The sequence below is a fragment of the Argiope bruennichi genome, chromosome 11, assembly GCF_947563725.1.
Source record: "Argiope bruennichi chromosome 11, qqArgBrue1.1, whole genome shotgun sequence".
NCBI classification, from domain to species: Eukaryota; Metazoa; Arthropoda; class Arachnida; order Araneae; family Araneidae; genus Argiope; species Argiope bruennichi.
The window spans coordinates 91,379,143-91,395,622 of NC_079161.1; the positions used below are offsets into that span (position 1 = coordinate 91,379,143).

General features: G+C 27.7%; 1 protein-coding gene across 1 annotated transcript; it reads left to right on the top strand.

The window, feature by feature from the left end:
- The first annotated feature begins 1,392 nt into the window (after positions 1-1,392).
- LOC129957148 (uncharacterized) lies at positions 1,393-14,979 on the top strand. Its single transcript, XM_056069316.1, has 3 exons — positions 1,393-1,622; positions 2,616-2,658; positions 10,845-14,979. Exon 3 carries the CDS (start codon positions 11,115-11,117, stop codon positions 12,588-12,590), a length of 1,476 nt encoding a protein of 491 aa, XP_055925291.1. The 5' UTR covers positions 1,393-1,622; positions 2,616-2,658; positions 10,845-11,114; the 3' UTR covers positions 12,591-14,979.
- The last annotated feature ends 1,501 nt before the right edge of the window (positions 14,980-16,480 follow it).

The following is a 16,480-nucleotide window of genomic DNA, read 5'->3' on the forward strand; positions in this document are numbered from 1 at the left end:
TTTTTCTCATTAAAAATCGCAAAATGAGCTATCGTAGAGAAACTACTGAATCTGAACGTTTATTGGTTGTAAACTGGTCGAAAGAGGGCAAATCTCTTCGAGAAATCGCTTCGTTGATTGGTTAACTCATGGTTGTGTCCAAAAAATACTACAGAAGTATAAAAAAACTGAATCTGTGGCCAATATTCCTGAAAGAGGACGTAAAGAAATACTGAGTACTACAGAGAAGAGGAAGATCATTCACTCAGTAAAGAAAGATCCGAGGGTGAGTGCCTCTAAACTAGCTTTATCGATGTCCTCTACAATCGGGAAAAAGATCTCAGTTGAAACAATTCGACGTACCCTGCACCAATATGGGTTTCATGGCCGTACACCAATACGAAAGCCACTCATCAAGTATGTGAATAGCCAAAAGAGAGTGATTTTCGCCAAAGTATGGTATAGTTAAGGTTTTCTGGCACAAGGTCCAATTTAGGAAAAGCTTTCGCCAAAGAACATCGTTTAAAGCCTATTTCTTTCTGGAACACTATAATATTTTCCGATGAAAGTAAGTTTAATCTTTACGGAAGCGATGGACGATTTAAAATATCGAGAGAAGCTGGGAAAGCACTGACACCTTAAATAAGACAGTCAAGTTCGGAGGTGGATCTGTCCTCGTTTGGGGTTGTATGTCGGCTGGAGGAGTTGGAGAGCTTGCTTTTATTGATGGTATTTTGGACAAACATGTGTATTTGGGGATTTTATATGATAACTTGAAAAAAAGTGCCAGTAAGTTGGGGCTTGGGTCAAGCTTCATATTCCAGCAGGACAATGACCCCAAGAATACAGCGAAGATTGTGCAGTTATACTTGCTGTATCATTGCAGGAAGCAATTACATACTCCAGCCCAGTCTCCAGACCTAAACGTCATCGAAAATTTGTGGTTGCAATTAGAGAAAGCTGTACATGAGCACGAAATCAAAAGCAAGGAAGTTCTCAAGAAGGTTCTGAGAGAAGAATGGGCTAAAATTTCTGTTGAAACCACTAAAACACTAGTAGAATCTATGCCCAGAAGATTACAAGCTGTAATTCAAGCAAAAGGTTATGAAACAAAATATTAATTTGTACGTTAAAAGGAAATTAATAAAGATGTATACTTATTTTTGTGGTGTTGTTTTTCCTCTCAGCTCAGATCTTTTATTTTTTTTCGTAAAAAATAAATAAACGTAACAATTTTATTAGTATAGTACGGTAAAGCATAGACTAAAGTATATAAGGTAAAAATTTCAATAATCTGAAAGCAATATTTAATTTGTAATTGCAAAAAGTTTCTAAGGTGTATACTCAATTTTGTGGCCCACTGTAGATTCGCCATCCAATCTACAACCGTGTTGTAATTTGCCGCTAGCGATATATTATGAGTCTTTGCGTAACGCTACAAGCTAACTACTTTGTTTTGGTGATCAAGAAATAAGCGTCTGTTATTGCTACATACCCATTGCTCTTTACATTTGAATTAAACAAACGCCATACTGTTTTATACCGACACTGTTTATTTTTTTCCCCTTTGATAAATAGCTGAGTATAAAATATTCATCATCGCATTCCCATAAATTTTGTATGAAACAATGTCTTCCGGACTGGTGAGTGCATTTTAAAGCAAATAATTTAAGGAATTTTGATACAGAACTGTGGAATAATTAAACATAATAAAGCTTTTGAGCCTATAATGATTAATTTGTATTTTAACTTGCATACTACGTAAGAAAAATTTAAAGTAGCATTTCTTATTTAGTTTCTTTGTCCTGTCATTAGATTTTTTTTCTTTTATAAAAATCTCATAATTTTGTATCAAGTTTTAAAATTATAATTTATACCTAGAACATTATGAAATAGCAAAAAAATAATCCAAGGAAAAAGAACATTAAATAATTTTTATATATCAAAAATAAATTGATAAAAATTCATACAGATGTTTATCATATTAATTGTCATTTTGCCTGAGTTTTTTATAACTGTAAACTTAATTATTTTACATCACATTTAACAAGAGTAAATCATTCAAAAAACTAAATAGCAGTTTAATGATCAAAATTATTATATATATATATATATATATATATTTCAATTAATGTGCTTTGATTCCATATTTGTCTTAAAACAGAGTTTATATTTGGTTTTTCATTTTTAGAAACTTAAAACTTCTGGTTGTAAGTTAATTATATCATAAAAGTTATTTTTAATTACTCTGACGGAATAACAAAATTTAACCGATTCTTCATACTTGTTACAGGTCAAAATAAAATGAAAAGGCTTGAGAATTATTTAAATTTTATATCTTTGTAAAATTAATGTTGGATAATTTTTCTATTATGCATGAGTCCAAGGCTCTAAAATAGTTATATAAAGAAATAACAAAAAGATTTACAAAATCTTTTAGAGGTTATAGCTATATCAAAAAGGTTCAGAGGTTATAGCTTTTTGTTAATATCACATATCATATTCTCTTATTTTTGTCAATCATTCTCTATATATTTGTATTTTGCATTTAGCAAGTTCTCATTTTAACTTTTAAGGCTCATTCACTGAAATATAGTGTTGAGAGTAATTATATGTATATATTTTTTTTTCAACAGCTCCAGTACTAGGAAAGAAGAGCAACTTTTTTAGAGAAAGCGAGTAATTATATATTTCTTTAAATTATATTTATAAATGTGAATTTCTGACATAAATTTAAAAATACTGAATTTGAGAATTATTTATATGCTATGAAATTTGATTAAAGTAATAAAAATGAAGTAAGATTTATAAAGCATAATCAATGTAGAAATATATATGTATGTTCTGCACACAGTATATGAATTTCAACACCAACTGCTCCAATAACCAAAACTCTTTCTGGCTTATATTTTTATTAGATTTTATTGTACAAAGTTTAAGTGCTATATTTAATATAAAAATCTGTCAAATCATATTGTTAATATATACTATTATTGTTACTTAATATATTGAGTGGTTAAAAATCTACATAGGAGCTGCCATCATTTCACAATCTTCATTCCTAGTTGCACTTTGTATTTTCACCTAGTATTCATTACAACATAAGTTGTAGAGGATTAGTTTATTCAAAATATTAAAATTTTATAAGGTGTTTCCAAATTAAAAATATACAAAATCATATTTTTTATTTCATTCTTAAATTTTTCTCCGTAATAATGACCGAGAATTCTAAATAAATGCTTACGTTAAAATATTGGCTTTTTTTTTCTCTGAAAATAGGAAATTTTTACATCTAAAGTATCATTTCTCAAAAACTTCTTCTTATAGATAAGTTAGACCTAGTATTATGTTATTATTAGACCTATTATTTATTTTATGCATTTTCTTCCCATTACATACAGTAAAAAACTTTTCTAAAAGAAAAAAAATTATATAAAAATAGATGTAGCATTGTTAGCATAAAAGATAACAATTGGGGGTGCAAATAATAATTTAGTTTTACATAATTGAAACAACTTGAAATATCAATATGAGCTTCATTTTAGGAAAGGACAATAATGATAAGATGCATGTTTTTTTTTTTTTTTTGAAACATAGTTTTTATATAATGAAAATTAGTTATTTAATGAATTCTCATAGAACAAAAATTTTATGTATCTACTTCATAATATTTATGAATAAAATTTAATGAAAATCTGTTGACTTGGATTGCTATTGTATTAAAAACTGTTTTTAAATTTTGTATTTTTTTTTAAAAAAATATTTTGTAACGGAATATGGTATTGCTGTAATTTAAAAACAGTAAACTTGTTAACTGGTTTTTGATAAGAGAAAAAGAAGTCAAAAGCATTAGACTTTCTGACAGCAGCAATGACTGATAACAAATTTATTAATGTACTAAGAAAATGATCTTGTTGGGTGTTATTTCCACAGGCTTTGTTATTGAATAAAAAGTAGGTATTTATTCATCATCAAATTATATACAAAACTAGGTATCTGAGGATTTCAAGCAGATGTACTTAATTTTACAAAAGTTTACAGAATTAGGGTAGAGTTATTTAATTTTTCGCTTATTACTTTAAAAGCAGTTACAAAGTAATCTATAAAAAAAAAATTTAAAAATCACATTTAATAAAAGAATTTGTCTACTCCTCATGAACTGATAAAACCAACATTTCTTTGGGTGAAAATATTTTCTGACCATTCATTGATATAAAAAAAATAATAAAATGAAGTTTTTGGACTTTAATTAAAACCATTATAATGTTTTAGCATTGGAATGCCAAGCTTAACTATATATAAGAAAAGCAACAAAAATTAGAGATTTCATATATAAAATATATTTTTGATAATCAATTAGTGAAAAAAAAACAATATATACCAGAAAATAAAAATTTGTTATTTAAAATTTGTATTCAAAAAAAATAATAATAAATCGATCCATTATTTGACAATTAATATATTTTGCTCTAAAAGCTTTTATGAAGTATTTTAATTCATTAAAGCATTTCATTATGCAAAAATTTGATTACAGAATGTTTCAAATTAATTTTAAAAAATTGTTTAAAGTTTGTATATTCTGTATCTATTAAAATATGATCTTCACTCTTTTATGTAATATTAGAACAGAATTATTCACGAATTTCTAAAAATCTGTTTCAAAGTCAGAAGAAACAGTACTTGTTTTCCTTTTCATTTTGATATTTAAATCAAGGATTTTTTTTTTTTCAAATATTTTGACTATATGAATGTTAATTTGTTAAGTGCTTTTATTACTTGTAAATCTACTTTCAAGTACTGTTTCTAACTTTTATAATAAACAGCATATTTTTATTCATCATATGAAATTATTAAAAAATTTTCTTGTTTGTCATCCATTTGGTATTTTTTTAGGAGTTAAAAATAAGTCTGAATGATAAAAATAATAATATATAATAATTTTAAATCAACATCTAATATAAAACCAATTCAATCTTCGATAGGTTTTGATTGCTTAAATATAAATTATTAATTGGGTAAATATTGATTCATTGACTACCCATAAAAATTATTGGTATTGAAAATGCATCATATGATAATTCACATAAGATAATTTGATTCTTAATTTTTATCAGAATTTTCCAAGTATTTATTATATGCATTTATATAATATAGCATTAAGAAATGTAGAATTTAATATTTTTTTGGTATTAAAATTATATCATATTCATTTAATTAATTCTAAATTTCTGTTCTGGTTATTCTTGCACCCTTTCCCTAAAAAAAAAAAAAACCCTGTAATTATATAATATTGAAAAGGATCTAATTTATGTGTTATAAAAATGTCTTAAAATTTTTCAAAAATACATTAAAATCATAATATCTGATTTAACAAAAATTTTGAATGTACTAAATTTTTAAAATTAAAAACTTTCCATGTATTTTCTGCACAGTGATAATTTCTCCAGTTTGGATGGATCTGCTGTCAAAATAAATGAACGGAATAAAACCAAATTTCATATAAAGACTGTTTAACACATAGAGAAATAAATTTGCTAAAAAGAGATTGGTAAGGAATTCTGGAACTGTTTAACAAAAATGGGTTTCAATGGAAACACAGTAAATGGATTATGTAAAATTTCATGACATATAAGGATGACAAAATATATAGATACAATTTGAAAGTTAGAAAGAAAAAAAAAATTAACTCAACATTTTTAGCTGGTACAATAACAATGATTATCTTTCAAAATTTCCTTTTTTTGTGTTTTATATATCTCAGCAATGGATTGAATATCTGTATACAAAGTGTCCACTTTATTGTGACCCAATGGCTAATTTTATGTTGTTTGAATCAATAAATGTATAACTCAAAAAATTGCAAAATATAATTTTTTTTATACAATTCCTCGGTCCTATCAAACATAATTAGTAAAATATTCTTGACACTGAAACATTTATTTAAAATCTGTGACTGAAACTGGTCAAATTGTGAATGTTGAAACTCTTGATTGTAGACAAATTGTTGCTGAATTGTCTTGGAAGTGGTCTTAAGGAATCATTTGAAAATTAAAATTATGCATTGTTGTATGATTAAATTTGGGTCTTTTTTTAATGTTTTACATGAGAAAGTATTACCCGTTAGGATTTAACAGTTTTTCGGACCCAGTTTTAAAAAACAGGTTTTTTTAAAGTAAATTTGTCACATTTGAAAACCTGTTTTTCGGAACTTAGATTTGTTATTTGATGCCATAAAAACTATAAAACCAAGCTCAGTAGCTAGTGAATGAGTATTTTCAATTTCAGGCAATATTGTGTCCAAAATAAGAACAAGATTTAGCAACCGTTCAGGGGATTGTTCTGTTTTTTAAAATCCTATTTTCTTAAGAGAAATTAAAATTAGGAGAATAATATAAATATTATTTGGAATTTTTGTTTGAGTTTTCAATATTTTGCGTAAGTAATATGTATATGTAATCCTTAATTTTTTATTTATATTTAGACTTTGATATTTATTTCGTTTTTTGTTATTTTAAATAAATGAAATAAAATATTTTTCTCTATTCTATTTTTTTGACAAAAATTCGAAAACTGGGTTTTTTAGAAATATTGAATTTGAAAACTGGTTTTTCAAAATGTTGGTTTTTGTATAAACCCTACTACCCATATTGAAAAATTTTTAGTATATAATTATTTTTTATTCAATTTTATCTTCTGATTCTTATTTTTAGTCACTGTTTCACTTAAAAAACTAGCTCTAATTTGCAGAATTAGGATTTCATAGGACTATGAATACATTTTGTACTAAATTGAGCAAACAATTTACACTTTGAGTTTGAAATAGTGAAATATTTTATATCAGTACGAAAGTTAGGAAAATTCAACTACTCACAAAAAGGAAAGAAATGAAGTGTTTGTTTCGAAATGAAATCAATAATTGTGTCTAACAGGTTGCAAATCAGCTGCCAATTGACAAGTGAAAATTTAAATCCTTCTTCAATGAAAGGCAAAATTTCAGTTGGTTATAGCATTCTGTTATTTTTCATTTTTCTTATGTTTTCATTTATATAGTAAATTTTTGTTTGTATGTTTGCTTTTAAATTAAAAAGGCATCTGTGAGTTAACATGTTTGTTACTGTTATTTCCATTTTGCCTATATGGCTGTATACCTGGGCCAGAAATGGAGAAATTAAGTAGTCATTAATGTAATACTTTTATTACACATCTTAAGAATCATTGATTATAATTGCATTTTAAATATTACTTTATTTATAATAAAAATGTTTCGGATTTTCTTCCACATTTTTTGTCAAGCAAGATATTTCTTCATGTATATATATATATGTACACATGTTGAATATTTATTTTATATCTTTTAGTAAATATATTAACTTGTAAATGATAACAATGAACAAATGTTTTACTTTTTCAAAATGTTTCTTAAATCAAGTATGTATATGAGTTTTATTTAGTTGGAGAAATATAACTAAATCAGTTTTAGACATAAAATGCTAAGAGTTTTTTGTTTTTTTTTTTAATTCTATGTTTTAGGTTATCAAAATTTTTTTTACTAAATATGACTTATTGACTGGTTGACATTTAAGTTAGAATTTGTAGCTTTTTCAGAAATACATTTATATTGACACAAATTGTCTAAAGTGTAATTTTTCCCATCATTTAAAGCATTTATCCAACTGGAACCATATGTCTATCTTTAACAGTTTTGAAATTAGTTGTTGTGGTATGATCATAGGAGACTCTCTATATACTTTGTGTGTGTGCACGCACACACACACACACACAAACTGCAAAATTTTTCAGAGAAGTTTTCCCGTGATAACTTCCAAAAATATTACAGTAAAAAAAATTATTTTTACATCAAAAAATTATCTTTCCAATGATATCATTTTTTTTTCTATATTTCATCAATTTTTAACAAATATTGTGTTCATATTTTCCAGCAAAAATGCAAAGGTACGTAAGAATTTTTATTGAATATTAATCCTATCATGAACAATAATGCAGAATCATCAAAATTCTGAAAAAACACCAAAGTCATTGTTGAGGTTGCTGATATTTTTTGTTTTACAATTGGAATTAGTATCATAATTAATATAAAAAATGAAATGTGCAAAATAGTATTAAACTTTTGTGCTTAACACAATCATGTTTATCAAAGTAGGTTATAAGAAAGCAAGCGATATATTTACTTAATTTGTGAAGAATCTGTAAAGGATTGAAATTAATATTTAAAATACCATTCACATGAAAAAAATATGCCAACTTTTATATTTTTTTATGTTAGAAATTATATAACATTTTTAAAAACCTAGATATAGCAGAATGTATTTAATTTTTTAAATGAGTTTTAAGGAAACTGATAGAAAGTAAAAGAAATGCTTAGTAAAATGAACAGAAAAGCATAAAACTTTTGAGTTAATATGAATCCATCACAGTTTGAAACTTGAAAATATTTTGCTAAAAAAGTTATTTAGACAAAGCTACATAAAATATTAAATTGTAAATTTTAGTGATCATTAATCCCAGTGAATCAACTGGCCACCAAAAATGGTTGGTGTATAATATATAGTTTCTTGAGTGAGTCTTTTGATTTTGATTTTTTTTTTCAATCATAATTTAAAATATTTTTTAACTGAATCTGTACTTGAGCAAAAAGTTGATTCTTTAAACTTATTATGATTTATATTTTTTATATTTTAATGTAATAAAATTCACTTGCAACATACCTTTGGTATTTCTTTTTATATGATGAAGCATTTATCAGTCTGACAAGTAAGGAATTTTCTTGGTGAATTTTTGAAATCTGCATCATCTTGGTGAATTTTTGAAAATAGCATTCTCATAAATGGATCATAATTTTTTATTAATGTTCCTCCATCTTTTTACATTTAAATTTTTACAGTATCATGATTATTATTTTTTTTAAATTGGATTAAAACTGTTTGAGACATCTGTTTTATATTGAAGTTAGAAGCTTGGACATATTTTTAATCTAACAGTGTAATAATAATATATATATCATTATTCCAAATGGTAATGATATTTTTTCATGTTTATTTATTTCTAATTTATTTTTATTTAATATTAATAGATAAATTGAAATTTTCAAAACCATATTTATTATTCATTTTTCAAATGTTTTAATGCCATCTAATTAATTAGAAAATTTGATTCTTTTGAAATTAATTTTTTATGCTTTTATATGTTTCATTAAACAGATCACATAAAACATTTATTGTTATTTATTTATTTTTTGTATTGGTTATAGTTATTTTCCATTTTATTATTTGTGTTAAATTAAGGTGACCATTTTTTTTTTAACCTGAAACCAGGACAGCATGAATTTTGACCAGCCACGCCCAAATTTTATAAATTTTTATCAAAAATTCACCCAACGGCCAACCTGTATACCTAAGTAAATAAAAAACTTTTAGATATCAAAAAATGTTGCGTTTATTTAAACACAAGAAATTTGAAAACTAAAATATGATTTTACAATATAAAAATAAAACATAATAAACATAACATAACATGATAAGCCATTTCTAATATAATAACATAATAAAACATAAGGAGTTATTTAATTTAGTTTATATATATATATATATATATATTTCTGAGGAACGAATTGCTTTTAACAAATTTTTGAATTTCCTGTATATTTTCATAGAATTCCATACAGGTTGCATTTAAATTATTTTTGACAATCAACAAGGATTTCAAAGTTTCCACTTTCAATTGGGTTTTCTCGCTAGTCCAGATGCTGTTTAATAAAGAAAAATCCCGTTCGGTCGGTGCATTAGTTCCTGGCATACAGAGGCAATACTCTACCAATTTGCCAATATTATTGGACACATCATTTTCTTTAAAGGCTTTAAAAATTTCAATCCACCTATCTCGTGGCGGTCCTGCTCATGCGACACTTGACGATATCACATGGAATTATCAGGGTTGCCAGTTCTAATTTTATTATTTTTATTTTATTACTTTTTTTGTTTTAATGTTTTCTAATCTAAAACCAGTACTTTTCGTGTACTGGTTTTGTTTAATGATTAACCAGGACTTATGCCCTTAAAATCAGTACTGTACTGGTAAAATCAGTACGAATGGTCACCTTAGTTAAATCAAATTGGACTTCTTAAAGGATTGCATTTATTAATTAATGATTCTTAATATACTTTTAAAGCATTGAAACTTTTTAAATTTCCTTTTTAATTCTTATTTATTAATTTTTATTTTATTCCTAACAATTCATTTATTTCATAACTATTCTTCCATATTATCAATATTTTATAAATTTTATATATAATTTTCATTTAATATATTTTTTCAACATTAATTTTCTTCAATGTTTTCAATATTAATTGTGGTTGCATTTCAGAATTTCAAACATTGTAAATATTATTTTTCATAAAAGTTTTTAAAAATTTCTCATTTTATTCGAGATTTTTCTATTTATAATTTTAAAAAATAAACATGTTTTATAGTGCTTTCTTTGCAGGTATTTGCTGAATAGAAATTAAAAAATATATGTCTATATTTATTCTGATATAATGACACCTTTATGATATAAGGTATTTCTTATTGTTTAAGAAGCTTTCAGTTTCAAAAAATTAAATAAGTGTAGCCAGTCTTTTCTGAAGAATAGAACTCATATATGTGTTTCAAAAAGCGATGAAACAACTGTTGATAAATAAATGTTAATTCTGAAAATTTTATACAGTTGTTACTTATACAGGATTTATGGTGGATTTTTCGTGTTTAAATAACGGCCATATCGTTCCATTGCGTATTAGATGTAATGTAATACAGTGTTCCTTTTAAATACATAAAGAGTGATTTTTTTTCTTTTTTTTCTTTTACAGAGTGTGATCTCAACACAAATAAAAACAGAAAGAAGAATTAGCATCCTCTTTTTCTGATAGTGTGATAGAAATGATAGACCCTGTGGAGAGACAAAATATATTCTGTTCTACGTTTGTATTGTGAATGAAAAGGAACAAACGATATAATTGAAGATTTGTATGATCTCATATACAAGTTCGATTAAAAAACTGCAACGTTAAAGTAGCATAGCGGCTACTTTAAATTATTATCATTTAGGAAAAACTTTTATGTGCTGATTTCTCAACAGAATGGGCGATTTGAAAATGGACTGGACAATGACAGAAAATCAGTTGATGTTAGGGCCCAAGTTGTCACTCGGTGAAATGGCTTTAAGAATGGTGCTGAGCAATTCGTGGCATGATTTTGATATTTTAACTTCGCTTCAGAGCATTCAATTCAGGTCAATTTATGATGGAAAATTTGAAGACGTTTGCCAGCCATTTGTTGATCAGATTAAGGAAAAAGTGTACGGACTTGGATTACCTGAATCGCTGAAGCAAAAAACTACGCACTTGTTTAAACCTCTTCTTTTAGATATATTAGAATGGAAAGTATTCCACGAAAGATTTTTCTTCAATTCAGGTGGACATTTCGATGTGAGTATTTTAGAACAGATGTGCTGGACATCTGTAGGATCTGTTGATTATCAAAAAACGGCGGAAAAGCTTGCACGTGTTGAAACATTAGACGTTGTGAAACGGTATGAATTGACATGTTTGTATTGTTTACTGGATTACATTCCAATTCTCTGGGAGGAACTACCCGACGAGGTTAAGAGAGCGGAGACAGCGAGATTTCCTACGCTAGGCAGAGATACCTCTTTGGAGTACTACTGGGCTCAGTGTGTGAAGGGAAAGGATGCTGATATCAGTCCTACATATTTAAAGGAGATCTCCTTTTTGAAGAATGCCTTTGAATTTGCAGCGTGCACAGGCAATGTAACCGCAACTACATATTTTTTTCATAAGTTACCCGTTGAAAAACGGGACCCGTTCCTGTATAGAACAGTCCATTTTGTCATAGCAGAACGAGACGGAAATCCATTTAGTAAGCGATTTCACTTCCCAAAGAAAAAATGCTCTGAAGTCTTACGGTATTTATTGTACCTCATGCGACCCGATCATCGGAATCAAGTTTTGAGGGAGCGCCCTGCCGCAGTTTTAACATGCTTTCTGGACTGGCCACTTCAAGATTATTTCTTGGATGTCGCCGATTTCATATTTGGATTTCTCCCCGTAGGTTTGTATTCGGATGTGGAATCCTGCATTTCAAAGAGAATTAATGCTACTGGGTACTATTGCCCGGATTTGATCCAAAGCTTGTTCCTCCGCTGTCCTGTGCGTTTCAGAGAAGAGATTGTCTGCGACTTTGATTTCTTTCGTTTTATCATTCGCAATGACGATACCGAAACTCTTCAAGTAATACTGAGAAACATAGATCTCGGAAGCAGACCACTTAACTCTGCTCACTGGTTTGTGGAACTTCTGAGGAGACTGTCGGAGTGGGAGAAATTGGATTTGGTCGAATTGTGCATCCGGGAGAAGGCGCTGTCCAAAAAGCGTCTGAAGGAGGTGAAGGAGGCTCTGAAGAAATTCCATCCAGATAATACCTCAAGGGAAGATACACTTTTTTTCACCGCCGAACAGATACGGAGGTTGGATCTTGAATGGAGACGATTTTTTGATCTTCTCGACAAACTCGAAGCAAGTGTACCTGGGAAATGAATAACTACTAAAACTGTGGAATTTCCAGCAATTAATCAAGATTCTTGGAAATCTCAAGAATAATTTATTCATGGAATTTTATTTTTTAGAAGAAGTTGTATGCGAATAAAGGGTGGCCCAAAATTAACCAAGATTTGAATTTGCCACCATTCCCTATTAAAAAGCCCTATTAAAAAAAAAAACACATCTGGAAGTTGATAGACTAGGGTTAGTAATAATGGAGCGTTACACGTTAAAACATGGTGTTACCGCAAGATTTGAATTAAATAAAAGTTTTTTCCCTTAAAATTGTTATATTTGTATTGAATTATAAAGTACACAGGATAGGATTATCTATGGAATAATACACAGGGCAAATGGTCTGCATGGCTTTGCTAACTCATGCGCACTCTTTGTCGAAATTTTCCATGATATTTTACATAAATGTGGCTTAATCTTGTTGATGCAGCATTAAATTTCCTCCCATAATGCACGCGTGCTTGTGGGCTAGTTGGCATAGACCTTTGATTTCAAATTACCTCATAGAAAAAAATCCAATGGTGTTAAATCAGACGATCTAGGAGGCTAATTCCCAAATTTTTGAACTGTGTCCGCCTGACTTTTATTTATTTATTTATTGAAATATTGTTCAGCAATGAAAACACGTTGTTCTATCGTGTAACTCTCCATTTTAGCTGTCCGATTTAATTTTTTTTAAATTAAATTAAATTGCAAACACTTTATTGCATAGTTGGTTGGAAATTCAAATCTTGAATAAATTTTGGGACACCCTTTATAAATGATCAATTTTCAAAATGAAAAAAAAAAAAAAAAATCGAAAAAATGTGTTAAAATTCTTTGGTAAAATGAAAAAAAAAATCGAAAAAATGTGTTAAAATTCTCTGGTAAAATGAAGGAAAAAAAAAATCGAAAAAATGTGTTAAAATTCTCTGGTAAAATGAAGAAAAAATAATCGAAAAAATGAGTTAAAATTCTCTGGTAAAAGGAAAAAAAGACCGAAAAAATGTGTTAAAATTATCTGGTAAAATGAAAAAAAAAAAATCGAAAAAATGTGTTAAAATTCTCTGGTAAAATGAAAAAAAGATCGAAAAAATGTGTTAAAATTCTCTGGTAAAATGAAAAAAAAAATCGAAAAAATGTGTTAAAATTCTCTGGTAAAATGAAAAAAAAAAAAATCGATAAAATGTGTTAAAATGTTCTGGTAAAAAAAAAAAAAAAAAAAAAAAAAAAAAAACAAGAATGCAAACCTTGAGTAATTCGTGATCAAACATTATTAAAAAGTAATGACAAATCCATTTACATTTTTCTAAAAAATAATGATAAAAAAATTCTAAAATTAAATTTTAGGTCTAAATTATCAAGTTAAGATTTCTTCATCATAGAATTGTTAGTGTTGAAAATTGAGAGCTACGACTTGTATGTGATTTATTTATTTAGTTAATGCATTGCTCAAAATAATATTTTTAAAAATAAAGTAAAATTGCATCACACTGCTGTGTGCTATTAAATCAGAAATACCGTTGGGCTTCTCACAGATTCCCTGTATTGTTATTTAAATCTCAATTTCTTTAAAGAATATTTGAAATTTTTTTTCGAGAAAAAAAAAATAACTTTTTTTATGTTTGTGCCTGTGAAGTAGCAAAATTAAACTAAGGAAATCACGTGAACTTTTGTATTATGCATAAGAAAGCTTTTTTCTCTTTTTTTACACAAGTTCTTCGAATTATTTTTTATTTTATTTATTTACATTTTTTTAAGGCACTGAAACCCATGCTTAAACTATTATCGAAAATATATGGTAGAAGAAAATAGCAAGATAAGGAATATTTTCTGTAAAATGTATAGAAAAGAATAAAATTCGCTTACAGCCACAAGTTAGCATGTGACAAATTTAAAAATATTTTATTGCAAAAATTTGAAGTTACCACTTAATGAAATGACATGGAAAGCTACATACATATTTATCAACGATTTACTATGCAAACGATGTGTATCCTAAATTATTTTATCCGTGGGTCATATTTTATTATAAAAATCTTTCTCCGTTGATTTACTTTTTTCTTTGTTTGATTTATGAGGACCAGTACTTAAAATTCTAGCAACTACCATGGTTATTTTTTACATTCTTTTAATGTAAAACGACTTTATGCAAGAAAGTGTCGCACTTTAAAAATACTTGTAGAAGCTCTGAGATACTTTAACTATAACTACTGGACTGAAAATTTGAATGTATTGTGGTCCACCCAACATGTTAAAAATTAAGCGGTGTTATTGCGTATTTCACAACAATTGACCCTGTAAGCGATGAATATCGTAAATTCTTTTCTGGATTGATCATATTCTACTGTAAACTTCATTTTTTACTATTAATAAAGTTCATTATTATTTATTGGTCTGTTTGATGCCATTTTTTAAAAAAAAAATTGTTTCATTTTATTGGGACTAGAGTTTAGTGAACTAGCAACTTACATAATCTGTTCAGTAAAAAAATGATCATAAATGAATCTAAAAAAATTACTATCATTACTTATTCTACAAATTTTTAAAGTCTTTCTCAAAATACTTTGTATTACATGCAGTGTTTTTGTCTCAACTTTTTTCTAGTCTGGCTGAAAGCTAATTTTTGACAGACCCATCGATACAGCCTCCACGTCTTTTACTACTCAATTTTATAATAGGAACCCGCTAATGTGATGTAAAAGTTTGGAGAGGGGGGGTTACCAACTCAGCTGTCGTCCTCTTCATCTGACCGAGGCTCAGAAATATAGTCCTAGCCCTAGTGTCGCTTTAATGAACGGAATCTTAATATAACTAAACTAAATTTCATAATGCGCTTATAAAATAGGTGTTTCACCTAATTCGGGAAAATGAAGGGGGGGAGGAAGTCACATATTTCTAAATTAGGGCTATAAAGAGGAAGCAGAACTGGAAATTAACTATGAATATATATATTTGAAAAATAACAATGAGCAATCGAAGTATACAGCACACGCTAACACGTGCAATTTTTATATAAGCAATGTGTTAATAGCGCTCATTGCAATCATTTTCTGAAAAATCTCTTAATGCGATTCGACTGTTTTTCCCAACAGTAGTGACATTGGTGTTTACTCCAATAGATCAGTCTGTAATCGGCGCCGAGTCCATTTTCCTTATAAATCTATTGCCTTGTTCTCTAAGTACCTTCTAGCTGAGTTACAGGGAAAGACACTCTCATCATAAGTTTATTGTAACAACCTAGGCATCAATAGACGAGTTTTTAATGCAAAAATAAAATTTCAGTGTGTTTATCGCGTACCAAATAATTTTAGGCGTAGGCGAAAGTGGAATAACAACAACTAGGCTGGTTGTCGACTTCTTAGCCCTGAAACATGCATTTTTCCAATTTAGTCTTACATGTATAATATACAATTTTTTTTTCTAATTACTTTTCAAAAATTGTTCTCATTTTTTTACTGAACAGCGCTTCTATAATGTAAAAATTACAATTTATTTTATTTCTGTAGAGCAAAACGGCTTTATGTAAGAGATAGTCTCACTTTACTGTCATTACAAAACTGCTCTCTGAGATCTAAATTACGCTAATGTTTTTGAATATCTAAATGAGAAGCCAGGTTTTTACTTTCTCGTATTATACAAAATTTACAGATTTGTATCAAATTTTGCTCAAAATCCGCTCAGAGAAAATCTGTCTGTCCGGCTGTTCGAATATAATTTAACATAATTAATTTAATATTTCTATCTATAATAAATAATTAATTATAGAGTTCATCTTCTTACATTCAAAAAAGCAAGATCATGAATCTCGTCATCGAATTCAATAATTTCATGGAATTCGATTCAGCGGAAGTCTGTCTATCCGGCTGTTCGAATATAAGTTAACTCGATAG